At 46.0% G+C, this 26,833-nt stretch overlaps 1 protein-coding gene across 1 annotated transcript in view; it reads left to right on the top strand.

Annotated features, from left to right (window-relative positions):
- Positions 1-5,967: 5,967 nt before the first annotated feature.
- Positions 5,968-26,833, top strand: part of TGM5 (transglutaminase 5) — a 29,815-nt gene continuing 8,949 nt past the window's right edge. Inside the window, exons 1-6 of the mRNA XM_026479891.4 lie at positions 5,968-6,151; positions 11,812-11,991; positions 12,119-12,364; positions 15,607-15,725; positions 18,233-18,361; positions 18,910-19,087. Of these exons, the coding sequence (XP_026335676.2) occupies positions 6,142-6,151; positions 11,812-11,991; positions 12,119-12,364; positions 15,607-15,725; positions 18,233-18,361; positions 18,910-19,087 (862 nt within the window). The 5' untranslated portion in view covers positions 5,968-6,141. The remainder of the gene's footprint in view (positions 6,152-11,811; positions 11,992-12,118; positions 12,365-15,606; positions 15,726-18,232; positions 18,362-18,909; positions 19,088-26,833) is intronic.

Raw genomic sequence — 26,833 nt, 5'->3', positions numbered from 1 at the left:
AATAGCTAAATCGTGGAAGGAGCCGAGATGCCCTGCAACAGATGACTGGATTAAGAAGTTGTGGTCCATATATACAATGGAATATTACTCAGCTATCAGAAAGAATGAGTTCTCAACATTTGCTACAACATGGACGGCACTGGAGGAGATAATGCTTAGTGAAATAAGTCAAGCAGAGAAAGACAACTATCATATGATTTCTCTCATCTATGGAACATAAGAACTAGAATGATCAGTAGGGGAAGAAAGGGATAAAGAAAGGGGGGGTAATCAGAAGGGGGAATGAAACATGAGAGACTATGGACTATGAGAAACAAACTGAGGGCTACAGAGGGGAGGGGGGTGGGGGAATGGGATAGACCGGTGATGGGTAGTAAGGAGGGCACATATTGCATGGTGCACTGGGTGTTATACACAACTAATGAATCATCGAGCCTTACATCGAAAACCGGGGATGTACTGTATGGTGACTAACATAATATAATAAAAAATCATTATTAATAAAAAAAAAAAAAAAAAAAAGCATCTGCCTTCGGCTCAGGGCGTGATCCCGGCGTTCCGGGATCGAGTCCCACATCGGGCTCCTCCGCTATGAGCCTGCTTCTTCCTCTCCCACTCCCCCTGCTTGTGTTCCCTCTCTCGCTGGCTGTCTCTCTGTCACATAAATAAATAAAATCTTTAAAAAAAAAAAAAAAAGAACTACCCTACGATCCAGCAATCCCATGTTCGGTATTTATCTGAAGGAAATAAAATCACTATCTTGAGGAGATATCTTCACCCCCATGTTTATTGCAGCGTTATTGACATTAGCCAAGACACGGAAACAACCCGAGTGTCTGTCAATGGATGAACGGACAAAGATGTCACACACACACACACACACACACACACACACACAAATATTATTCAGTCAAAATAAAGAAAGGAAATCCTTCCATTTGCTACAACATGGATGGACTTTGAGGGCATTATGCTTAGCGAGAGATAATTCAGACGGGGAATGACAAACACTGTATCGCTTACATGTGAAATCTGAAAAAGCTGAACTCCTTGAAACAGAGTAGATTGGTGGTTACCAGGGGTAGGGGGTGAGGGAACTGGGAAGATGTTAGTCAAAGAATACAAACTTCCAGTTGGTAGATGAATAAATTCTGGAGATCTAATGGCATTGTGATTATAGTTAACAATAGTATATTATATACTTCAAAGTTACCAAGAGACCAGATCTTAAATGTTCTTACCACAAAAAAAAAACAACCAAAAAAGAAACCATGCGATGTGATGCACATGTTAGTAACACTACTGCAGTAATCGTATTACAATATGTAAATGTATCAGATCAGCACGTTGTGTACCTTGAACTTACACAATAGTCTATGCCAATTATCTCTTAGTAAAAAAAATTAAAAAACACAGTTATTATGAATTGGCATATTTCCATCATGGGAAATTTGGAAACTCCAGAAATGCAGAAAACGAGAGCACCCTCCTGCAGGTTTTCAGGCATGTGGGCCCTTCATCCTTGCCACTCCTCACTGACTCGGCGGCGCCGTGGGTTCACCTGGCACCTCTCCCCACCCTCTCCCCTCCTCCTCCTTTCTGTTTTTTAAAATTTATTTTGCTTTCGCAAGCTCCACCCTGTGTGCCAGCTGTGCCCATCCCCACTGAACGCCGTGGGCATTTCTGTGGGGCTCTGTCACCGCTTTGTCACTGTTGTGCTCCAGCGGGCTCCCACCCACCTGAGGGAGACCTAGAACCTGGGCTGGCTCCTGCGGAAATCTGAAACCTTGCTCCACCTGCCGAGTGCCTCCTCCTGCTTTGTTTAGTCATTGCCCCTCCTGTCAGGTTGGTCTGGGAGGTGCAAAGCTCCCTGACTGTGTCACTTGTGTCCCTGGAGGGGGAACAGTGGACGGGCTTTCTACTAGGTTTTCAAGGGCCTTCAATGGGGGGATTAGCCACTTCGACCTTCCCAGTCAACCTTTCAAATAATTTCCAGGCTCCTCGTCCAAAAATTGGCTGAAAAACCTGTACTCTGTGGTGTTTTCTTTTTTTCGTGTAGACAAGCCTGTCTGGCTTCATTCCCTACTTCGGTTGGACAAGCTAGACAATCTCAAAGTCCCTTCCAGTGCCCAGGATTCTAGGGTTCATGCCCCCTGCTGCAGAGCACCTTCAGATTATGTCCCGACCAACCCTGCCTCACCATCCTCACCCTCCCCTGTCTCACAAAACCCAGCGTGCTGGCCTCCCTGGCAGTGGTGCCCACAAATAAACTCTGAAAGAAACGTCCGGGGTGTGGAGCAGCGGGCACAAAGCAGGCCAGCCCCCAAGTCTCCTAATTGCTGGTTTCCCCCTGCAATCCCCCATGGGGACCGGTGCTCACGCCCTTTTGGCTGGTAGTTTTGGGGTCCATGATGTTCAGTGTCATTGTGTGATATAAACCAAAGAGCTCCGGGGCTGAGTCCTGGGTCCCTCGGGTGCAAGACAATACCAACGATAGTACAGAGACAGCCCTCCGAGGGTTGCTGTGAGGATCAAATGAGAGTGCGGTCTAAAGAGCTTTGTCATTCATGAAGTACGTTGATGCAGACGTCCTCCCATCAGTTTAATCACCTCTCCTCCTGACCGCCTCCATTTCTGGTCATACTAGAGGGAGAAGACAGAGGAACACACCTGGATCTGTCAGTGGGCTTCCCTTTACTATTGTCCGTGGGGAACCCCTTTCCTCCCCTCAGACCTGGGCACCCATGGAGCCATGGACCCTGAGTCTACAGATAAGGAAACTGGAACGTGGCTAAGGGCATGCTGGAAATACATAGTAGGGCCAGAATTAGCATCCTAGTCTCTCTGAGTCTTAGAAAGGTCTAGAGCTATCCCACCCCCATTTTGATAGAGCTGGCCCAGGGGATGGTCGGTGAGCGCACACCTCCCTGCTTGAGTGTTCCAGGATCTGCTCTGTGCCCCTCCCTTGCAGGTCACAGCCCGACTTCCCTCCAGACAGGAAGGTGCTCATCAACTCTGCTCAGCTTCCCTGGCTGTCCTCAGCCTCCCTCACCCTGGACCAAGGGACAAGCTGCTGTGTGATCAGCGCTGCCTCCCTCTTCCAGCACATAACCTCCACACACTCTCTGACTAATGGTTTGTAGGAATCAAATGAAAAGCTGAACCTGTAAGTCAGCTCATTAGCCCAGCACCATGAAATAGGCTGTTATTGTCTGATGGCCATTGGGCACCCACCTCTCCAGACCCAGCCGCCCTTGCTGCACTCACCTTCCTATCTCTCCTCACAATTAAGCTCTCCTGCCTATGCCTCCTCCTTCTCCCCCGGGCTAACCCATTTCCACTAATGTGGCAATGGGTTCTGGCATTTATACGTTTGTTCGTGCGTGGGTCATCTTCTAATTCATTCACTGCCCTGGCCAGCAGATATGAACAGGAAAACTGCCCATCCTTCAGATACTGCAGGAAGCGCTTACACAGGACTCCGCAGTCTGACATTCAGCCTTCAAAATCTGGCTCCACTAGTTCTTAGTGATCTTGGGAAAACATTTAATGCCTTCAAGGCTCAATTTCCTCACCTGTAATAGAGGAACAATAATAGTACCTAACTCTGGGGAGCAGCATGAAGATTAAGTGGGATAATGCACATAAAGTATGTAAGACAGTGTCTGGAACTGAAAAGATGTCGCTGGTTCCACTAGTAGTTTTACTATTAGCCCTCAACATTAGTAAGCAGTGGGGATATATTAATAAGACATAGGCCATGCCTTCCAGGGGGGTTGGGGGGAAAATTAAGTATTTATAACATTGTGTATGAGTCGGCTAATAGGGAATGAAAAAGGGGTGTCCCTAAATGCCTGGTGTGGTAGAGAGAGGGTGTTAGGAAGTCTTCCTGGAGGGACTGTTCTTGAGCCTGTATCTGAGAAAGTAGACAACTGAGAGAAGGACATTTCAGAGAGACTGACAGGAGCAGGAGAGCAGGTCTGCATCTGAGAATGGCAGGGGTTTGGCCTGAGTGGACTCCAGGCAAGAAGGAAAGATCCTGAAGGGCTTTGGGGGTGATATTGGGAAGTTAGGCCTTGACCTACTGCTGGATTTTTTTTTTAAGATTATTTATTTGAGAGAGGGAGAGAGAAAGAGAGGTATGGGGGGCGGGGCAGAGGGGCAGAGGGAGAGGGAAAGAGAGAATCCCAAGCAGTCTCCCCACTGAGCACACAGCCCCATGGCCCTGAGAACATGACCTGAGCCTAAATCAAAAGTCAGGCGCTTAACCAACTGAGCCACCCAGGCATCCCTAGAGGGCAAGAGAGAGAGATTCCTAAGCAGGTTCCATGCCCAGTGTGGAGCCCCACACGGGGCTCAACTGGGCTCAATCCCACAACCCCAAGATCACGACCTGAGTGGAAGCCAAGAGTCAGATGCTCAACCGACTGAGCCACCCATGAGCCCACTACGGGATTTTAAGCCAAGAGCAACGTGACAAGACACTTCAGAAAAATCATGTGGATGTCTCATTTGGAAAATGGATGGGTGGGAGACCAGTTAGGAGTTGTCCAGGCAAGGGGGTGCTTTAATGAAGGCAGGGCCAAGGGCACAGGGAAGACGGGCTAATGTTAGGAGATAATCAGGAGCTGAACTGGCAGGGCTCAGCGACTGATGGGCTAAAGGAGGTCAGGAAGATGGAGAAATACAAGGCGGCACCCAGGTTTCTCCCAAGTGACTGGGCAGGCACCATCCTCACTCACCAAGACCAGAAATGCAGGAGGAAGGGGAGAGGGGAGGCGTTTCATTCTGGATTAAAGGTGGGTGGGTGGGTGGGTGTGTGAGGCAGTGAATTGTATGTGTGCATGGATATACATACTATAAGACCAGACTAGGGACAGGGAGAGTTGAAAATACAGGAGGGAGGGCAGATGGTGGTGAGTGAGGTTCCTGAGGGAGGGTTTTTTGTTTCGTTTTGTTTTGTTTTTTTTATTAAAATTCTTTCTTTCTTTCTTTCTTTCTTTCTTTCTTTCTTTCTTTCTTTTCTTTTCTTTTCTTCTTTTCTTTTTTAAAGATTTTATTTATGTATTTGAGATAGAGCACTAGCAGGGAGGAGAGGATAGAGGGAAAAGCAGACTCCCCATTGAGCAGGGAGCCTGATGTGGGGCTAGATATCAGGACCCCGGGATCATAACTTGAGCTGAAGGCAGACACTTAACTGACTGAGTCACCCAGGGGCCCCTGAGGAGGGAGGTTAAGGGACCCAGAAAGCAGGAGAATGCAGGGAGAAGGGTCCCACAGGAGGGAAAGGCAGTGTGGGGGGGGGTGGAGGAGGGGGACCTTGGAGTATCCTGCCCACTCCCTGTGAAGATCCCTTTCCCCTCCTTCTACCTGTCTTCTGCTATCTGTGCTTTTCTCCCTACACACTCACTCCCAGGACATGTGCTGTTCTTAATAGAATCAAGGTCACTCATTGGCATTCCCACCCTCTGACCTTCTTCCAAAAATCCTCCATGAATCTTCCCAAGTTTGCTTCTTCTACTGCTTTTGAGTTTTGCCTTCGCCTGGCAGGTTTCACCCAACACAATAGCTCTGCCAAAAAAGGAATACAAAAAATATCATTCCAAGGGTGACCCAGAGTGGGCTCTATTTGCATTTGACGTCTAGAAAGTGTCTCTTCAAGAAAAAAAGCCAGCAGAGTTCTAGGCTTGAGAACTCTCCCAGGCTCTCACAGTTGTGAGCTGTAGTCTTGGGACCTTGGTATTCTTTCTTGCAGGGGGTACAGGCACCTCCATCCCCTGAGAGGTCCCATCAGGTCACCTCTCCAACCTAGCTCCCTGACTACAGTACAGCACCTGCCATGGAAGGCCCCATTGCCCAAGAGCTATCAGAAGCTCACATGGCACGAGGCCCTAAGAGTTCATTGGCCTCTACATTTCCTCTCAGCCGAGCAGCACTGCCAAGAAAAACCTGAAGGCAAGTGAGAAAACCAGTTGTGATCTGCCCAGTAAGCAGGTGGCAATGCAGCAGCCACCCTGTCTTCGGTGTCTCCTGGAGTCTTGAGGATGGAAGGGGAAAAAAACACTCCAGGATCAGTTTCCTGAAGCTCCACATCACCCAGCTGTTCTGTGGGGAGTAGCCTGGACACCAGAGGCAGTCACCATGGAGCAAGGTAGGGGAGGCTTACGGGGCTGCTGGAGCCGAGGGAGAAGGAAGAGAGAGAGACCGTAGGAAGTCAAGGGGAGAATGGATTCAGGGGAAGAAAGGAGTAAATAAAGAACTGAGGCAGAAAGAGTAGAAACCCAGGAACCTCAGAATTTGTTGGTAGCCTGAGACCCAGGAGGCAAGGTGGAGGCTGGCTGGTAAACATAGCCCAACAGCTGTATGCCAGCATGCCTGCTTCCACAACCCAGTGGGACGGGGCAGGGCCAGGGATTACTGGGTCAGGGATCCTGTCCTCTGCCACTTGCTGACTTTTTGACATTTAGCAAGTCACTTCTCTAGTTCCCAGCCCCCAGCCTGAAACACGAGGGGAGGTGGACAAGACAATCTTGAAGTTGTCTTTCAGCTCCAACATTCTCTCGTCTTCATATCTTCTCTTTTTTCCCCACTTCAGAAGGTCTGTTCCTCATTTTAGCTAATCTTCCTACCACCACTCTCCTCTCTACATCAGCTCCCTCTCTAGAAAGCCTCTATGAAGAGTAAATGGTTAGTTGAAACCACTTATAAGAATGAACTTGAAGCTCTACAAATTTAACAGCCTCACCTTCATTTACTATTTTTTTGTTTAAATTTTTATAACTTTAAACTACACAAGAAATACATAAGTACATAACTGGAGTAAAATAAAACAATAATTACAGATAAATCTACAGTTCCCTGACTGCCACCTCCAACCCCAGCCTCAACTCAAGGATCCATTTTGGTCATATCTAAGAGAAACCACTGTTACTAGTCTTTTGTGTGTGTGTGTGTGTGTGTGTGTGTGTGTGTGTGTATGTATATATATATATATATATATATATATATATATATATATGACTAGCTTTTTTTTGGGTATATCATGGTATCATTACATTGTACATATTTTTCTACAACTTGATTTTTTTTTTTCACTCAACAGTATGTGTTGGAGCTCTACCCATGCCAGTTAGTACCTATAAATCTACCTCAAACTTTTCCACTTTGCAAAGTATTCCATAGTATGGGTGTAAGTAATTTATTTATCCAGTCCCACTTTTAAAAGATTTATTTATTTATGAGAGAAAGAGAGAAGCAGGGGGAGGGGCAGAGGGAGAGAGGAAGCAGACTCTAAACTGAGTGTGGAGCTGGCTGCAGGGCTCAATCCCATGAGCCTGAGATTGAGACCTGAGCTGAAAGCAAGAGCAGTATGCTCAACCAACTGAGCCACCCAGGCGCCCCTATCAGTCCCATTTTGATAGGCATTTAGGTTGTTTCCCATTTTCCGGTTATATAAGCAATGTTGCAAGGCACATTCTTAGGTATGCCTCTGTACTCATGTGGGAGTGTCTTTCTAGGATAGATACTGAGATCAATTACATTAAAAATTCTTCCTATAATTTCCTATTTCCCTGATCATTTCACCCCCTTCTCCCCTCACATAAAGGAGAACAAATGTGGCCAATAGTAAATGTACCTCCTATTTGAACATCTGGTGTCTGGGGTGAAGAATAATCCCAGCATTATAGGCAGAGATTAGCTTGACCCATTATGTATCCAGAGGATGAGATTTGGCCCCAGTGCTTGCTGTCAGGCAAATGTTGCCATACCTGTTGAGTATTCTGGGTCACGTGCCCAACCTGAATTGGAGCCAGTTAGTGATATCTGTCTAGTCATCTTGTCTCCAAAAGGGTTGAACTTCTTTTTCCACTTGTAGTGGAAAGCCAAGAGCTTTCCCAGCTGACAGTGGGCCAGATGTCCTTTCTGAACGTGAGTGAAGACCAGCAATGGGCAGCAAGTGTTGGATAATGGAAAGAGCACAGGACTTGGGCCAGTGATCCTAGGTTCAACCTTAGACAAGACATTTAATCTGCCTGAACCTTGTTTCCTCGTCTCCAAGTGTGAATGACATTGCATTTCATCCCTCCAACATTGTAGTGAGGATTCAATGAGATAGAGTGCCTAGGATGGTGCCCAGCACATAGTAGACAGGCCTTCAACGAGGTGTTGGTTGAATTGGAAGTAAGTGCAGAATGATTATGCAAAAGATAGAGAACTCTATTCAAACTAACAAACATCTTTTTTTTTTTTTATTTTAGAGAGAGAGCAGGGGAAGGGGCAGAGGGGGAAGGAGAGGGAGAAAGAATCTCCATCGACTCCATGCTGAGCATGGAACTCAATGCAGGGCTCCATCTCATGACACTGAGATCATGACCTGAGCCAAAACCAAACTAGACACTTAACTGACTGAGCCACCCAGGCACCCTTACAATTTTTTAGTACCTACAGTGTGCTGATCATTATGTTTATATTTCTTTTATAAGAAACCCTATACCCATTATCAGTCACATCTCATCCCCACCTCCTCCCAGGCCTTGGCAAACCCTAATTACCATCTGTCTCTATGGGTTTACCTATTCTGCATATTTCATAAATGAATCATATAATATGTGACCTTTTATGTCTGACTCCTTTCACTTAGCATAATGTTTTCAAGTTTCATCTATATGGGTATACCACATTCATTCATCCAGTAATCAGTTGACGGTCATTGGGTTGTCTCCATCTTTTGGCTATTATGAATAATGCTGCTATCAACAGTCATGTACACATTTTACGTGAACGTGTTTCCAATTTCTTGGGTACACACCTAGGAGTGGAATTGCTGGGTCATATGGTAACTCTATCTTTGACATTTTGAGGAATTGCCATACTGTTTTCCATACTGCACCATTTAACAATCTTACCAGCAATGTATAAGGGTTTCGATTTCTCCACATCCTCACCAATACTTGTTATTTTCTGTCTTTCTTATTAGAGCCATCCCAGTGGGTGTGAAGTGGTATTTAATTTGCATTTCCCTAATGATTAATGATGTTTAGCATCTTTTCATTTGCTTATTGGCCTTTTGCTTTTTTTTTTTTAATGTCTATTCAGATCAATTGCTCATTTTTTATTTGGGTTATTTTTTATCATTAGGTCATACAAATTCTTATATATTCTTTTTAAAAAGATTTTATTTATTTTTTCGAGAGAAAGAGTATGCACGAGAGAGAACATAAGCAGGGCAGAGGGGAGAGGGAGAGGGAGAAGCAGACTCCCTGCTGAGCAGGGAGCCCAAGGATCTGGGGCTCAATCCCAGGACCCTGGGATCATGACCTGAGCCAAAGGCAGCCACTTAGCCAACTGAGCCACCCAGGCGCCCCTCCTTTTATATTCTTGATACCAGTCCCTTATCAGATATATGATTTACAAATATTTTCACTCATTCTGTGGGTTGTCTTTTTACTTTATTGACAATGTCCTTGAAACAAGAAGTTATTAATTTTGATGAAGTCCAATGTATAGTTTTTTTCTTTTATTGCTTGTGCTTCTATTTCATATCTAAGAAACCATTTCCTAGTTCAAGATCATGAAGATCTACCCCGATGTTTTCTTCTAAATGTTTTATAGTTTTAGCTCTTACATTCAAGTCTTTGATTGATTTTGAGTCCATTATTGTATATGGTATGAGGTAGGGTTGCAACTTCATTCATTACGAGTGTATAGAAATATAATTAATTTTTGATGAATGTGAATGAATGTGTCTACTAGTTCCAATTTTGTGTGTGGACTTGTTAGGATTTGCTATATTCAAAATCATGTTGTATGTTAATAAAGATAATTGTACTTCTTCTTTCCAGTGTATATTGGCTAGAAACTCCAGTACAATGTTAATAGATGGGGAGAGAGGAACATCCTTGTCTTCTTCCTAATCTTAGGGGGAAGTATCTAGTTTTTCACTATTAGGTATGGTTTTGGCTGGATTTTTCATAGATACTCTTTATCACGTTGAGCAAGTTTACTTATTTTCCTAGAGGTAATTTACTTGTTGTATTTTTATTATAAGAGGGTGTTGGATCTTGTCAAATGCTTTGGTTTGTATTTCTTATAATGTACATATAGCTGAGACAAAACAGCTAGGCCTCTATCCTCATTGGCTTACATCTCACGGTGGAAGGCAGACAAATAAAAAACTACAAAAATATCTGAACATCTCTTGCTGATTCTGAAATTAGTAGGTTCTCAGTAAAAGTTTGTTGATAAAAATGAACAAATGAGCATGATATAAACACAATGAAGCAATTAAGTTTCTCTGTAAGTGATGTAGTTAAGTACTGTAGGTCAGTGGGAGATGGGAAGAGTGTGGGTCAACTGGGGCAGGTTTCATCAAAGAGGTGTGTCTTCAAGAGGCCTTGGAGGACAGGTGAAATTTGGTTAGATATTTGATTGGGACAGATGGAATGAGAGGGCATCCTAAGTTGGGGTTATAGCGGGATCAAAAAACATGGACAGGTAAGGCTATCATTTGGTTGAGGACAGATTGCCTAGAGGAGAGGGCCCATGCTGGGAATGGTGAGACGTGAGAATGCAAGTGTAGGTGAAGACCAGATGTGGAGGATCATAAATGTCAGGTTAAGGAGTATGTCTTTTGTATGATGGGCTGTGGGATATCTCAGAACTTTTAAAGCAGAAAGATGGCATGTTCAATTTGTCTTGAGGAAAGATAATCTCATGATGTGTTAGGAGGGGGTGGTGTAAGAAGCAGAAGACCTGATGGAGGCTATTATGGTCACTAGGAATGAAGTGAGGAGGTCAGAATTATGTAAACGTGCAAAGGGACAGGTGGACACCAGAGATATTTTAATGGGGTAAAGGGACTTGTCCACACACGAATGGATAATGACTAAGAAGGAGATAGGTGAGCCAATTGTGCTTTATACCTTATGAGCCCAGGTGCCTGGGGACCACTGTAAGGCAAATGGAAGTGGAGCCTTTTTTGGGAAGACACAGTTGGAGAACAGTGAGATCAATCTATGTTTTATTAGAAGTTCCAGAAGGCAGGGAGTGGGACTTTCTCCTCCTTCTCCTTCTCCTTCTTCTTCTCCTTCTTCTTCTTTTTTAAGATTTATTTTTATTTGAGGAGGGGGAAGGGCAGAGGGAGAGGGAAAGAAGAGAAACCCAAGCGGACTGCCCATTGAGTGTGGAGCCCTACGCGGGGCTCAATCTCATAACCCTGAGATCATGACCTGAGCCAAAACCAAGAGTTGGATGCTTAACCAGCGAGCCACCCAGATGCCCCTGGGAGTGGGCCTTTCTTTGACTGTCCTCAGCATCCCATCTCCCAGGGCATTAGGCACATGGCATTAGTGGTGGTCAGAGAGTCAGCAAACTGCTGAAAGCATAGCAGCTAACTACCAAGATCTAGATGTGGAGGCTGGTATAGGAGCAAGTGAAACTGTTAACTTGAGTCCAAAAACTGGATGCTGGGGTGAATCTGGAGACATGCTAGGGAGCAATCAAACTTGGCCAGGACTAGAAAAGGGGTTGGACAGAGGCAGAAGGCCATGCATCACCAGGAGGGTGTAAACAAGATGGGTGCAGAGGGTCCTAGGAGCAAGGAAGGGAGAGAAGAAGGAAGTAAGAAAAAGGCACTTGCATGTGTGGATCCTCACTTAATCCTCATACCAACCTCGTAAGTCTGGTATCATGGATTCTGTTTTACTGACTCGGAAACTGAGGCTCAAGTTTATACAACTGATAAGTGGTGGGCGGGATTGGACAAGGCTCCACAACCCTGCTCTTTCATATGTCCCTGGCTGCCTCTCGCAGGGCTGGAGGTGGCCCTCACAGACCTCCAGAGCACCTGGAACAACGTGCGGCACCACACAGATGAGATCAGCTCTGACCGCCTCCTAGTCCGCCGGGGCCAGGCTTTCAACATCACTCTGTACTTCAGGAACCGGGGCTTCCAGCCAGGCCTAGACAATATCATCTTCGTGGCTGAGACTGGTGAGGACCCCTGAGGGGTGTGTGTGTGTGTGTGTGTGTGTGTGTGTGTGTGTGGTGTGTGGACTTAGGGAGATTCTGGACGGTTGAGAGGGTACTGCAGAGAGTCTCTGTTCTGCTTCCCTCCCAGGACCCCTTCCAGACCTGTCCAATGGCACTCGAGCCCTGTTCAGCCTGACAGGTCGTCATGGCCCCAGCCCGTGGATTGCCTCGCTGGAGACCAACGGGGCCAGCTCCCTGGAGGTGAGCCTGTGCGCCCCTCCTGTGGCAGCTGTAGGTCGGTATCTCTTGAAAGTTCATATTGACTCTTTCCAGAGGTCTGTCACAGCCTACCAGCTTGGGGAGTTCATCCTGCTCTTCAATCCCTGGTGCCCAGGTAAGGTGGAGCGCCTGTGTGGGGGGTGTCTTGTCTCTGCCCCTTTGTCACTTCCACAGAGAGCCAGGCTCAAGGATTTCTAGACCCCTGTTCCCTAGCTACCAGAAACCTCCCAGCTGCATGCACTCAGCATCTACTCCCAACCACCAACAAACAGGGCAGGGAGAAGTTCTATTTATTTACTTATTTAGAATTTAAGAAACATGAGCCGGTTCATCTTTACTTAAAAAGAAAACTATTATAATTAAGTTTCACCACTATTAACATCTACCTTTACCATACATCTTAAAAAAGAATTTATTTATTTATTTGAGAGAGAGAGAGCATGGGGGGGGGTGCACAGAGGGAGAGGGAGAAGCAGGCTCCCCACTGAGCAGGGAGCCCGATGCACGGTTTGATCCCAGGACTCCAGAATCATGACCCAAGTCGAAGGCAGATGCTTAAGGAACTGAGCCAACCAGGTGCCCCACCATATTTTTTTTTTAAGATTTTTTATTTATTTATGTGACAGACAGCCAGCGAGAGAGGAACACAAGCAGGGAGAGTGGGAGAGGAAGAAGCAGGCTCCCAGCGGAGGAGCCTGATGTGGGACTCGATCCCGCAACGCCGGGATCACGCCCTGAGCCGAAGGCAGACGCCTAACGACCACGCTACCCAGGCGTCCCCCCACCATATATTTTTAAGTTAACTTAAAGTTTTTCATTAAAAGAAAATAAGTAAAATTTCTTTTAGTGTGGACTAAAGTAAAGGGAAAGAAAGAAGAAATGGAAAGGAAAGGGAAGGGAAGGGAAGGGAAGGGAAGGGAAGGGAAGGGAAGGGAAGGAAGAAAGAAAGGAGGCAGGAAGGAAAGTAGAAGGTGACAAGTAAAACCTTATCCCAATCTCCAAGGTACATCTTCCAGAGGAAAATTCTGTTCACATTTTCTTGTGTAGCCTTACAAAAATGTTCTATGCTTAAATAAATATGTATTTATACATGTATGTGTATGATTATATAATCATACCATGAATGGGATTATATAGTACATAACATGCTTTAACTTGCTTTTTTCATTCAACAATTCAGTTTTGAATGTATTCTCCTATCAATATGTTCTTTTTAGTGGATACAATTACTCCACTGTTTGGATGCACCAAATGTTTTTAACCGGTCTCCTATTTATGGGTGTTTTGGCTGTTTCCAGTCTTTGTCTTAGACAAACAAAGCTGCAGGGAATAGCCCAGCACTACCTGTCCCACAATCCCTGCCATCTAAGTCTACCTGGGGGCAGAGTAGTTATACAGACATACGGATATGGTGCGGGCAGAATGAAGGACAAGCCAAGAAGAAAGAGTGGGAAGAAGGGCAGGAAGAGTTAAGAGAAGAGAATGAGGCTGGTGAGATTTTGGGCAGAGGCCAGACTCAACAGTCTTACTTCTAGTTAGAGGATGTCCCTTCTCCTTCCTCCCTCTCATCTACCTGCTCCCCCCAACCTTATCCTGAGGGGACCAGGTGAGTCGTGCCAGAACTGGCTGGGATCTAGCATCTCTGACCACCTCCCACCACCCACAGCAAGTGTCACTAAGTGGCACTCACCCATTAACCCACTAAGAGCTCTCACCCATTAACCATGTGAAAAGGCCCTACCACTGGGTCAAGGAAGACAGTTGTCTGTCTGTCTCTATCTCTCCCTCTCTTACACACCCCCCTCCTGGCCTCCAAGACTGTGGGTTTCAGACTGTACTGAGGTCTCCCCTGAGCTGTGAAAAGGACAGTGATATCTGTGGGGACTTGTTTTTTGTAGCTGTGCACCATCCAGGTTCCAAGGAGACTCAGTACGGGACTAGGGAGCAATAGGGGCTGAAGTCAGGATCAGTGGCTACCCCATCACCATGTCCAAGATATTGGCTGGGGAGCCCCGCCCTGCAGCTCTGGCCACTGCTAGCCCCCAATGGCAGGAGGGATGTGTGTGGTCTCAACTGTGAACCCGCAGGTCTCACCACACTGGTGCAAGACCTCAATAAAAGGCATCTCTCCCAGGGGTCCTCCTTCACTGGTGTCCATGCAGGCAGAGTCTGAGGAAGCGAGGAGAGTACTTCTACCTAAGGCTTTGGCGAGGCTTCCAGACTGTTCCAGGACCTGCAAAGGGGACACCTGGTCCCATGGCCTTTGTTTGTTCATTCTCAACTTTAAAAAGATCATTTTTTACATCATGAAAGTAATACGTGTTCATTCCAGAAAATCTAGAGAATATCAATAGGCAAAAAGGAAAAAATTACTATTAACACCTTTTAGAATAGCCTTCAAAATCCTCTGCATAAATACGTTTTTAACAAACATCGATTTATGCAGTAATATTATTACATAACCCATTTAAACTTAATATATCATGTGTAGATTTCGATGCCTATATATAAAATTTTGTAATCTTACATTAATAGTGTACAGAATTATGGCTATTTAACCAGCTCCCAAGAACCAGGCATTTAGGTTGTTTCCAGCTTTTCAATGTTATAAACAGCACTCAGATAAATAGCATAGCACCCAAATCTCTGTGTACTTCCTAAATACTGTCTTTAGATTAAATTCCTACAAAAGGAATGAGGAGGTTAATGCCAACCCCAGAATTCTGGTTTCCAATCAGGATTAGTTGAGTATAGCAGAAAGATCATGGAATATGGTATCATATGGACTTTGTGTTCAAATTTCACTCTGTACTTACATGTGATTTAGACAAGTTATCACTTTGAGCCTGTTCCCTCAATCTTAAATGGGGTCAGGATATAAATGTGCTTGGCGAACCAAGAAATTCCACCAAAGCAAATTTTTGCTGTTCAACCTCATGTTTGTATCGAACCTGTGGCTGGTGTTGAGGGATTGTAGAAGGTGGGTCTCTCCAAGAACCAGCCGCCTTCTGCCCCTCTTGGTGTCATCCAATGCCCTCCCCAGAGCTCTTTAAAATATACATATATATATTTTTTACTTATTTATTTGAGAGACAAAGAGAGCACAGGCAGGGGCAAGGGGAGAGGGATAAGCAGACTTCCCACTGAAGCCAGAGCTTGGAGCCCAGGGCCCAGAGCAGGGCTTGATCCCAGAATTCTGAGATCATGACCTAAGCCAAGGGCAGGCATTTAACCATCTGAGCCACCCAGGAGCCCCCAGGGCTCAGTTTCCATGGGACTTTGCTTTCTGGGGATGAGAATGGGGCGGGAAGGGCAAAATGACTTCTCTGCTTTGTGTCCTCCCACTTTGATTCCTAGAGGATTCTGTCTACTTGGACAGTGAGCCCCAGAGGCAGGAATATGTTGTGAACGATTATGGTTTCATTTACCAAGGGAACAAGAACTGGATTCGCCCATGCCCCTGGAACTATGGACAGGTGAGTCTGAGTCCTACTCATGGCTCATGGGAAGAGGGGAACAGGAGCAGGATGGGAAGGTTCTCCTCATGCAGGGTTCACCCAGAACTGACAAATGGGAACAGTAAGGTGTGAGATAACACTCCAGAGAGCTAGATGAGCAATCATAGAAAGCTGGAAGGTATTCTTTGCTGATCATATCTGGTTTGGACATCAGGATCTAAGGGGGAAGGGCAACTAAAGGCACCCACCCTGGAATTCCACTGAGCATGATGATGAGGACAAAGGGACAAGAGTGATGATGGCCATGATGGTGCCTGTTTTTTTGTCTGTTGAACTGTTTCCAGTAGGGCCTCCTTTGCCTCTCTCACGTCACCCTCATCACCCAGGCCACGCACCCTAGGATCAGTTCTGTCACACTGAGGAAACTTGGCCCTGAGCATCGCAGCCAGAAGCAGGGTTGGTGAGCAGTGATGCATTACCTTCCTGATTACTTTTGCCTCTTTGTTGGTTTTGATTAGATATCTTTTTCATTATAAAACTAATACATGGCTGTTTTAAAAACTTTACAAGGAAACATTGCAAAAATCGGTAGAGTATGAAGGCCATGCTAAGCACTGTCATCAGAATGGTGTATGTCTCTCTATGTTTTCTTTTTTGTGCGTATCCTAAAACATGATTTTATTTGTAAAAATAGCATCATGTTCATCACAGTGCTTTGCAACTCCTGCCTTAATGAAAGCCTGCCTCCCACATTAAGCTCAGCCCCCAGCGGGTGCTCAAGGCAGTCCAGCACCAGGACGGGAAAGAGGGTTCTCTCTCAACACTGTTGCTGGGAGAAGACCAGCCCCAGAAGCCAGATGGCTATTGGCTGGGAAATCCTGGGGGCCCTTGTGGAGCCTTGTGTCCATTTGATATGGGTTCCTCTCCTGGACTTACCCAAACAGAACTCTAACACATGTGGCCTCAGCCACATAGCCTATGCCCCCCAGGTGCCCACAGGCAAGATGAGACCTGGCAGCCTCAACAGGCCCCAAATGACCTCCCCAGCTCCTCGCTTAGCATAGACAAATGAGGATCTGGAGAGCCCCTGGAGACAGGAGCTTACCATCATCTGTGAGCGACAGAAGTGAGCAACTGCTTCTTTCTGAGCCCTGGGTCCCTCCTTTTCTCCTTCCCTCTCGTTCAGTAGACTTACACTGAATGTCTGCTGAGTGCCAGGCAGGGTGCTAGGTGCTAGGGATGTGAAATGAATTAAATGCGGCCACTGAGCTCATGGTGTACTGGAGACTCAGTCACATAAGCAGGTCATTTACCATGCAGTGAGAATTGCAAAGGCGGAGACGGGCACAGGATGTTCTGGGAGCCTGGAGGAGGAGCATGTGATTGGGCATGGAGCTGTCAGGGAAGCTTCCTAGGAGGAGAGGGGCTTGAACTGGGTTACCCAAGTGAAGGAAGATGGGGAAACTATCCCAGGCAGAGGGGAGCATGAGCCAAAACACAAAGGTGAGAAACAGTTTGGTCTGCTCCAAGGGTTACAAGGAATCTGGTGTTGCTGGAGCAAAATGATGAAGCAGGAGGTATTAAGACATGAGGCTGGAGAGGTAGAAGGGGGCCGGATCAGGGAAGGCCTTATGTGACTTATAGAGGAGGTTAGAGCATTGATTCTGAAGACCTAGAGGCTTTTGAACATTTCAAAGCAGAAAAGTGAACTGATGAAACTGTCCCCTGGGGAAGATGATCAGAGAAGCCTCCTAATCCTGTTTATTGTCCAGTGGGAATATTACATGGGAATAAATGCATTCATTTATTCTCATTCAACCATGGAGTTGAATGCATGGGATCCCTACTATGTGCTGGTCACTGTGCCAGGTCTGGGGCATAGAGTTGCAAGAACAGCTGGAGAGAAACAGAGCATATGCCCAGGCAAGGAAGACAAAACTTGGCTTGATCATAACTGAAGCTAAACCAGGCTCGGGTTCAGGGAAAGCCTCAGATAAAATGGCATCCATGCCAAGCCCAAAGGACAAGTCAGCCTGCCTTGGGTGGGAAGTTTCCCTACCTCACAGGCTATTAGTCATTCCAGAGCCCAACTGAGTCACAGATGCCAAGACGAGTTGGCATCAGCACCTGAGCAGTAGCTGCCAATGATGAGCTGGGTCAGCAGGTGGAGGTGGAAGATGAGGCAATAGGGTTTTAGCAAGAACATCCCATGGGCTCCAAGAGTGTGGGCATTGAAAGGTAAAGAGGGAAATAGAGACTTTTAAACCAGACTCATTGGCAAACACTCCAGGGGTTTGATTTGTAGGATATACAAACTGGGTGAGTTGTGACCCCAGAGCTCTGAGACCCTGCACCTGCTCAGGAGGCAGTTCGTGTCTGGGCTACTAGACACAGTTACCTTCCACATGGGTTTGTATTCCACAAACACACTCTTTTGGAGAGCTGGGTGGGATGGTCATGAATTTCTTTCTGTATCTACATGTGCCAATCATGGGCGTTTTGCCTCTCTACATCTCCCCTTCTAGTTTGAAGAGAATATCATAGACATCTGCCTGGAGCTGCTAGACAAGAGCCTGAACTTCCAGACGGACCCAGCCACAGACTGTGCCCTTCGGGGAAGCCCCGTCTACATCAGCAGAGTGGTGTGTGCCATGGTGAGCTTGGCTCTGGCTCTGCCCACCCAGGGTGTGTCCAGGGAGGGAGGAAGCCATGTGTGGGTGGGGGTGCCCACTCACAGTTGCCCCCTGCAATGGAGGGATGAAGAGTCAAGAGCAGGGGCCCTCTGGCAAAACCAATTTGGCTGAGACTGAGAAAAAATCTGGGTAACAGGTTTTCTCAGCGGAGCTCTGAATTAGCTGGGTGTGGGCCATCACCTTGATTAATTCCAATTGAATGTTTTAGGGAAGGCTGAGTGTAGCTCTGGTTTGGGAAGTGGTCTTGTCTTTTCTAAATTTCCTTCCCTCTGAAGTATTTTTGAGAGCTCTCAGAGCCAAGCTCTAGCTTTGCAGGCAGTGGGTAGAAATAGAATAATAAACTGATTAATGGTGGAGACAAGTCAGAACCACCAGCTTCCTTAGCAGGTCTGGAAATTTCCATGTAAAATGAGATCAAAGAGTCCACTGTGTCTCAGGCCCACAGACCTTGCCGGGTACCCACACATTACATCTTGCTTCTCATGTGTCTACGAATGGTTTCTCTTCAGATCAACAGCAACGATGACAGCGGGGTGCTCAATGGAAACTGGAGTGAGAATTACTTAGATGGTGTCAACCCTGCAGAGTGGACGGGCAGCGTGGCCATCCTGAAACAGTGGCATGCCACAGGCTGCCAGCCAGTGCGCTACGGGCAGTGCTGGGTCTTTGCTGCCATCATGTGCACAGGTACGGAGTGGAAAGGGCCCCATGGAGAGAACCAAAAGTGTATTGCCTCATGTCGTAGCCCTCTGGACCATTCTCATCCCAGTCTTGCACAGTTCCCACCAGGGAATGTTTCCAAGGAAGCCCTTTCTGTAAAACTGTCTCATCACTGACTCCAGGCTTCATGTGTCTGGGCTTATGGTACAGGATGGTTCTGAGGTAGAAATTGCACCCTTCCCTGCTCTTCTCTTCCTTTGATTTCGGACAACCTAAGAGCCTGGCTAGAAATTGTCTGGTCCAAGACAGGAATGAGAAGAAAGGCCAGTAATTAGAAAACTTAACTTACAAACTGATTAGTGCCCTTTCTGAGCACGGAGGGTGGCCTTGACATGAGAGGAAAATGTGCATCACAGATGGTATGGGCCATGGGGCCAGAGCAAGATGGCGGTTGAAGTAAAATGACCTTTTGAATTTGGAGTTGTCTCGTGTTCAGCAGGCCTAGAGGCTTGACTCAGGCAAGGGAGGTAAGGGATGGAGGAAAATGGGAGATCAGCTTTACAAATAGAGAGTAGTTGCTACATTAGTACAAGAAAACCTAGAAAATCAGGGTGCCTGGGTGGCTCAGTCAGTTAAGCATCTGCCTTCAGCTCAGGTCATGATCCCAGGGTCCTGGGATTGAGCCCTGCATCGGGCTCCCTGCACAGCGGGGAGCCTGCCTAACCCTCTCCCTCTGCCTGCTGCTCCCCCTTGCTTGTGTGCACCCACTCTCTCACTCTCTCTGTCAAATAAATAAATATAATCTTCAAAAAAAAAAAAGAAAAAAGAAAAGCTAAAAAATATGTATGGGGGTGCCTGGGTGGCTTAGTCAATCTAAGCTGAAATCTTGATTTCAGCTCGGGTCATGATCTTGGGGCCATGAGATTGAGCCCTAGGGAGACGGGCTCTGTGCCCAGCAGGGAGTCGGTTTGAGATTCTCTCCCTCACTTTCTGCCACCAATCCTGCCCCTCAGGCTCCTGTGCCCTCTCTCTTAAATAGATAAATAAATAAATAAATAAATAAATAAATAAATAAATAACTCTTTAAAAGTAAGTAAGTATGGGGGAAAGAAAGCAGATGGAAGTTAATTTGTAGGTGGCAAGAGGGGCAGCAGAAGAAGAGGGGGGCAGTGAATCTTGAGGCAACTGACACATGGAAATGAGTCACACATCAGAGATAGGAGGAGGAAAACTTCTGCCTCACCCAGGGCCCAACTTGCTACTGGTCCTGACCCTCACCCTGCCCCCCCATGCTAGGCCAGCTCTCAGCTTCTAGGCACACATATCTGTATACCTGACTTGGGTCACAGTCAGGAAATTCTTACTCTTGTTAGCTCGGGAAAGAGGCCAAATAACACCTTTGCTCACAGGACTGTCTAGTCCAACCCAGGTAGATCAGCTCTGCCCACAACTTAGCGTTCATTGTGGGCACAGGCCTTTCCTGTAGAAATACCCTATATGACAGGGGCACCTGGGTGGCACACTTGGTTAAGCGTCCAACTCTTGGTTTCGGTGCAGATTGTGATCTCAGGGTCCTGAGATTGAGCCTCTCCACAGGCTCTGTGCTTAGCATGGAGTCTGCTTAAGATTCTCTCTCTCTCCCTTTCTCTCTGCCCCTCCCTGCCGTGTTCTCAGTTTCTCTCTAAAATAAATAAATAAACCTTAGGGGAAAAAACCCTGAAATTCCCTGTATGGCAAAACCTGGTGCAGTCTGTGTGCGTATGTGTGCTAAGCCCATCTCTGGGTTCGTGGAGGAAGCTTAGAGACCCCCCAGCTGCTGAGGAGCGAGCGCCAGGCCTCTGGCCAAGGGTACAAGGAGGTTTCTGTCAACACCCACAGAGGATGACTTCACATGGGTCGATGAGGAAGAAGTCCTGAGCTCTTCCTCCTTTGCAGCTGCGGAGCCTCACCTTGAGGTGGAGTCTCTAATTGCCCGGGAATGAGAAACGAGGAAATCAACAGCTTTGATACTCAGAGCCAGAGAGATATGGGTGAACTGGGATGTCTGAGCCATCCAAGGAGCGGGCACAGGACTGGCAGGCGGAGAATGGATCAATCTTGTGCATGATGGAGAGGGAACTTTCCTCTGCATGGAAAAACTTGAGAGACTAATGGGCTGGGTGTGTACGTGGAGAGGGAGAGGACCAGGGTTTTGGGCATGGTTGTCTGGAACTGGGTGATGGGAGGGGTGGAGCCAGTGAATGGAGATTATGCAAGGAGAGCAGGTCAATTAAAATGTTTATGAGAATCATGGCCCCTTAGTGACCTGGGAAGCAAAGGGTTGGGCAAAGTGGGTCAAATGTGGCTTGATCCACCTATAGCTCAGGCAGCAGCAGCCTTCCCCAAAAGGGCCACCATGGTGAATATTAATAAATATATCTGTTTGAAAAACTCATTTATTCATCCAGCTACACTTATTGAGTCCTTATTCTACACTAGGCACTGTGCTTCAAGTACACCTGTATACAAAGATGGGTAAGACCCAGCCTTTTTCCTCCACTAAAAGTTATCAAATTCCTTAGCCCAATATAGCTGCCAAAGCACATTTATTAGTAATATTATTATTTCACACTCACGATAGCTGTCATTTAACGGGGACTTCTTTTTTGCCAGGCACTGTGCTAAAATCTTGACAACCTAGAAAAATGGTGAGGTATGTGGACTCTGGAGGTAGGCTGCTTGGGTTCACTACCATCAATTGGCTGAATAGCCTTGGGCAAGTTACTTAACTTGTGCCCCAGACTTATAATGGAGAAAGTAATAGTACCTACCTCTTAGGGTTCTTGGAAGGATTGAGGGAATTAACATATGGAGAGTGCTAAGAATAAATGGTGTCTGGCCACAGTGAATGTTTAGTAAGTACAGCTAGGATCACCTCGTTTGATCCCCCAGATGACCTTAGGAGGTAGGTTCTATTATCATCATCTTCACTTTGCAGACAAATTGAGCAGCAGGGCCAGTCTAACATCCAGGTCTGGCATGCTGTGACCACTAAGCTATACTGATGCAAAGACCTCGCTAGCAGCTGCCATTTACCCAGCATCCTCTGTGCTTCAGGCATATGGTAGGCACTTTCCCGTATGACCACCCGCAAAGTAGATATCATAACCGTCCTTTTACAGATGAGAAAACTGAGGCTTGAAGTGACCAAGTGACTCCTATCTGACTCCGAAATGCATTCTCCCTTCTGCAGCACTGCCTCTGTTCAGAACTGCCTTTTTAAATGTCAACATATTAACTTCAACTTCCTAATGAAAAATCACTAACAGGAAAATTTGCATGCATCATAGATACACTTACAATTTTTGAACAGGCTTTTTCTTTGACATTCATTTAGCTGGCTGTTATTTTGGGAATTTCAGACAAATCTCTGGCCTACTTTTTCCGTACTCCAGGGCTGGCCACCCACAGCTCTTAGTCATCAGGCATTTCCTGTTCTGGCCATCCACTCCCTGTGACAGGGAACCTGGAGAGAGTTCCAGCAGCTCCCCTCAACCCCAGCCATTTGTCAGAGTTCTAAGGCTGGTTCCTTTACACTCTCCTTGCCCTTTTAAACTGCACTTTTTTTTTTTTCTGTGCCCCTGGGCAGACTAACTCGCAGTCCCCCAGTACTATCCCTCCCCCGCTACAGTTCGAAGAGTTGGGGTGGGCGTTCCCTTCCTCACCATGTCTCTCTCTCTCCTGCCACTCTCCATGTGGTCTATCTTTTGCTGTGCAGAAGCTGTTCAGTCAGCCCTCAGTTCTTCTTCAAGAGGAATTGCTCTATAAATAGATATAGATTTGGCGTGTCTGTGGAAGAGGTGAGTTCAGGGTCTTCCTACATCGCCATCTTGGACCAGAACTCCTGAACTGTACATTTTACAAGGGTGAATTTTATGGTATGTGAATTATATCTCAATAAAGTTGGGGTTTTGTTTTTGTTTTAAAGCCAGGCATCCTGGGAAGGTACCTGGTCTGTTCCTGCCCACAGCTGCATGGAGTGGGGACAGGGGCAGGTCTATGGGGCCTGAACGTTGTTCTGTGAGCAGGTCTATGGGGCATGATCCTCTCCTCTGTAGACACCTGGGCCCAGAAGCCATAGTGGGAAGGGTGGTGGGAAGTGAGGAGGCTGTGTTGCTTGGGCCTGGGCCCTCCTCTCTTCACCCAAAACTACCCCATGTGTATATCTTTTGTATATTGGATCCCCACTTATGCCTTGCCTTGCATGTAGGACCCTCTGCTTAAAACTTTTTTGAACACACCTTGGCTAGATGCCCATCTAAGATTTCTTCTCACTCAGTTGTGTAGTGGCCTCTATAAAGTACCTCATTATCTTCATCTGAATACAACACTTGTTCTCATTCTGTTTATTGAGCCCTTAGCTCTCAAAGAACCTCAGCCAAGGTCCTGGTGCATTATTTTGCCTCATCTTTTGGCTCAAACACAAATCAAACACTATTATTCTCCATTGATTTATGAGACATCTAGGATTGTGTGGAATGTTCCCTTACTAGGTTGTGGGTCAATATATGGCTAGCACCTAGAAAAATGCCTGGCACATGGTTAGCTTTATATAAATGTTAGTTATTATATTTAGTCTGATACTGTTTTAATCTCAGCCTCTTGGACTCCAGAGGTCTTGCTCGGTCTCACTCACAAAGTGTTTCTAGTCACCCCCTAACATTCAGTTCCCCATCATCTCTATCACTTTTTTTACATTATTTCCTTCATCTGTTCTGTGGAGTGTTTTAGGGTTAAATTAATCATATTCCTCATTTCATAATATTTATCATACCAGGTCTGCTTCAGGCATTTTAAAATAATTAGTTAATTAATTGGTTTTTCCTCACTTTTGTCTTATAACCTGTTCCTATTCACCTCCCCCCATGATAGGGAAACATTTTGATGTATTTAATATGTAACATTGTCTCTGAAAGTGCTCTTACAGAAGAAAAAGTATATTGTTATAGTGCAATATTTTTCCAATATGTTTTTTGTTTTATATATAGTATTTTTCATCTTTAGAAGTTCCATGGGATCATCTTTCTATCTTCCATTTCTCTTCCTATGTTCATGTTTTCCTTTACCTCCTCTTGAGCATATTTATAATATTTAAAATAGCTGTTTTAAGGTCCTTGTCAGTTAATTCTATCATCTCTCTCATTTCTAGATCTAGCTCTATTGATTGACATTTTTCCTGGCTATGAGTCATATTTTTCTGCTTTTTTACATGCCTGGTAATTTTTTTAAGTAGATATTATTATTATTATTATTATTATTATTATTATTATTATTTGAGAGAGAGAGAATAAGAGAGAGTGTGAGCAGGGAGAGGGACAGAGGAAGAGAGAGAGAATCTTAAGGCCTCCACTGGGTGTGGAGCCTGATATGGGGTTCGATCTCACAACTCTGAGATCATGACCTACACTGAAATCAACAGTCAGACTCTTACCCAACTGAGCTACCCAGCCGCCCCTATAGTAGACATTATTTTTTAGAGCAGTTTCAGGATTCATTGTCATTGCAGACAATCAAGAACAGTTCTAATATGACTTTGTGAAGGTATATCTGAAAAATAAAGACAATATAACCACCTTGGTTTAAGGAACAATTAAAGGCATGGGAGGAGAAGATACTTTAACCATTTGGAAACTTAATGTGTCCAGGGAGAAATTAAAAGATGCTAAATATCATCACATTTAAATGCAATCACTTCAACTCTATTAGCTGAAGCTTTGGCTGTATTCTTCAGGATAAGCCATGGAAGTGTGGCAGGAAAGCTGGCCAAACAAATTGAACTCTAACTTTCCACTGATCTCTCTTTTAAATGGGAGCCACATTTCAACATGAAGATGTAGTAAGGGAGCAAGGGAGAGAAAAGAACTGGTGAGAAGCTTCACAGCCAGCCCTGAAACAGACTCTGTGTTTTAATACACCATTGGGATGATGTCCCTCACCAGTCGAAAATGAGCTACACTCCTTGAGGACGGGAATGTCTTTCCTTTTTGTGTGTGTGTCTAACCCACTGCCTGGTTAATCTCAGCGGCTTGACACGTATCACCGAATGACTGCTGAATGGCTGAGTGAAGAGACATAGTAATTCACACTGGGAGTGTGGTGCGGTTTATACCTTGGGAACTCTGCAGCCCTTTCTCAATTCTGATATCTTATCCACCTTTGTCTAAGCATCACAAACACCTCCCTTTTACGAAGGCTCAGCTCCCACAAAATTATCAACGTAAGAGTCACCTGAGTCTCGTGTCACGCTGTGAGTCACTAGGACTGATAGTCTGCAGGAATCTTATCCACAGGTTAAAGACAACGCATGTCAACACAAATTTAATGAGCATCTACTCTGTGCCCAGCACTATGCTGGAAACAAAGAAATGCAAGAAAAGTGTCCTCTATAAGTCCTACTCTAGGGGGATTTGTAATCTGGCTGACAAGACAAATACGGGAGATCACAGAGCCCCATCCAGTGATAAAATAAGCGGCACAGGTGACTGGGATTAAGGGAGAGCACGGGAAGGGACGCTAATGTGGCGTGAAGCAGGCAGTGAAAACTCCACAGAGAAAGGAGCACTGAGAATGAGGTGTTGCCGGGATGCCTAGTGAAGTTACAGTGGTGTGGCTTGTTGCTAGAAGCATGGGGATGCTTTGAGATCAAAGAAACGTGGGCTTAAATCCTGCCCTGGCTCTCCTCTTTCTGCCGTGCGACCTCAACCTCTCTAAGCTTCAGGTTTCTCCTCTTTGAAGTGGGGATAACCCCAGGGTTGTGGAGATAGTTTAATGAGATCATGCCTGTGCAGTTCTGGGCACCATGCCTTGCACTACGATGATGATGATGATGATGTCATCGGCCAGCAAGGAAGACAAGCACAACTGAGGTTGTGTTTAGAAGCAGTGAGGTCTCCATACAGGCTCAAGATTCAAATTCAGGAGTTGTGGGTACACAAGGGAGAGATGAGTCCGTGAGACACGATGAGCTCTTTGTGCGAGGACAGAGCAGGTGGAACAGAGGGAGCAAGAGCCCAGGAAAAAATATATGTGTATGACTTCACGCAGATCTGAGCACTGTTAGCTCCCGTAGTGTGATGTGGAAGTTAAAGCCGAGGCCTCACTCCCCATGCAAGCAACCATTCTAGCCCCACTGTGCCTCACTGGGATAGGCTGTTGTCCCCCAACCTAGGCCACTCACAAGCCAGGAATAGAAACGAGTGAGAACGGATCAGGGCAAACCCATCTTCACTCTAAGCTTACGCTCTACTGACAGTCAAGGTTGATACCCAAAGCGTAGCGTACAGTCATTACGATAGTACTCTGTGTCAAGTCAGAAACCACCAGAATGGGCAAAAGATTCATGAGACACCCATCTAGCAACAATGCACCATCTTTCTGCAAAAGAGATCTGGCTCTGTGTTGTTAATAGCTGTATAATGGTAAAGACGAATATTACACAATCCTTGCCCTCGGGAGGGCGGACTCGCAAACAAATCATTACAAGCCATGTGCTATGTGTACTAGAGAACTTCAGAGTGCCGTGAGAATAATGACTTGTGTTCAGGTGGGAAAGGTCCGTCCAGCCTTGTTGAGCAGGAGCTGACACCACCACCGACACTCCCAGTGGCTGTTCATGAATTCATCAGGGTGAATTCCGGAGGCTTGCTTCCTGCTCTCACTGCCAACCCCTGCTTGGCGCCTTCTCTTATTATCCCTTTACCCACACTCCTGACTGTAATCTCAGCATAAATGTGT

The sequence above is a fragment of the Ursus arctos genome, unplaced genomic scaffold (genome assembly GCF_023065955.2).
Source record: "Ursus arctos isolate Adak ecotype North America unplaced genomic scaffold, UrsArc2.0 scaffold_36, whole genome shotgun sequence".
Lineage (NCBI taxonomy): Eukaryota > Metazoa > Chordata > Mammalia > Carnivora > Ursidae > Ursus > Ursus arctos.
This window is presented reverse-complemented; position numbering and strand designations above follow the sequence as displayed.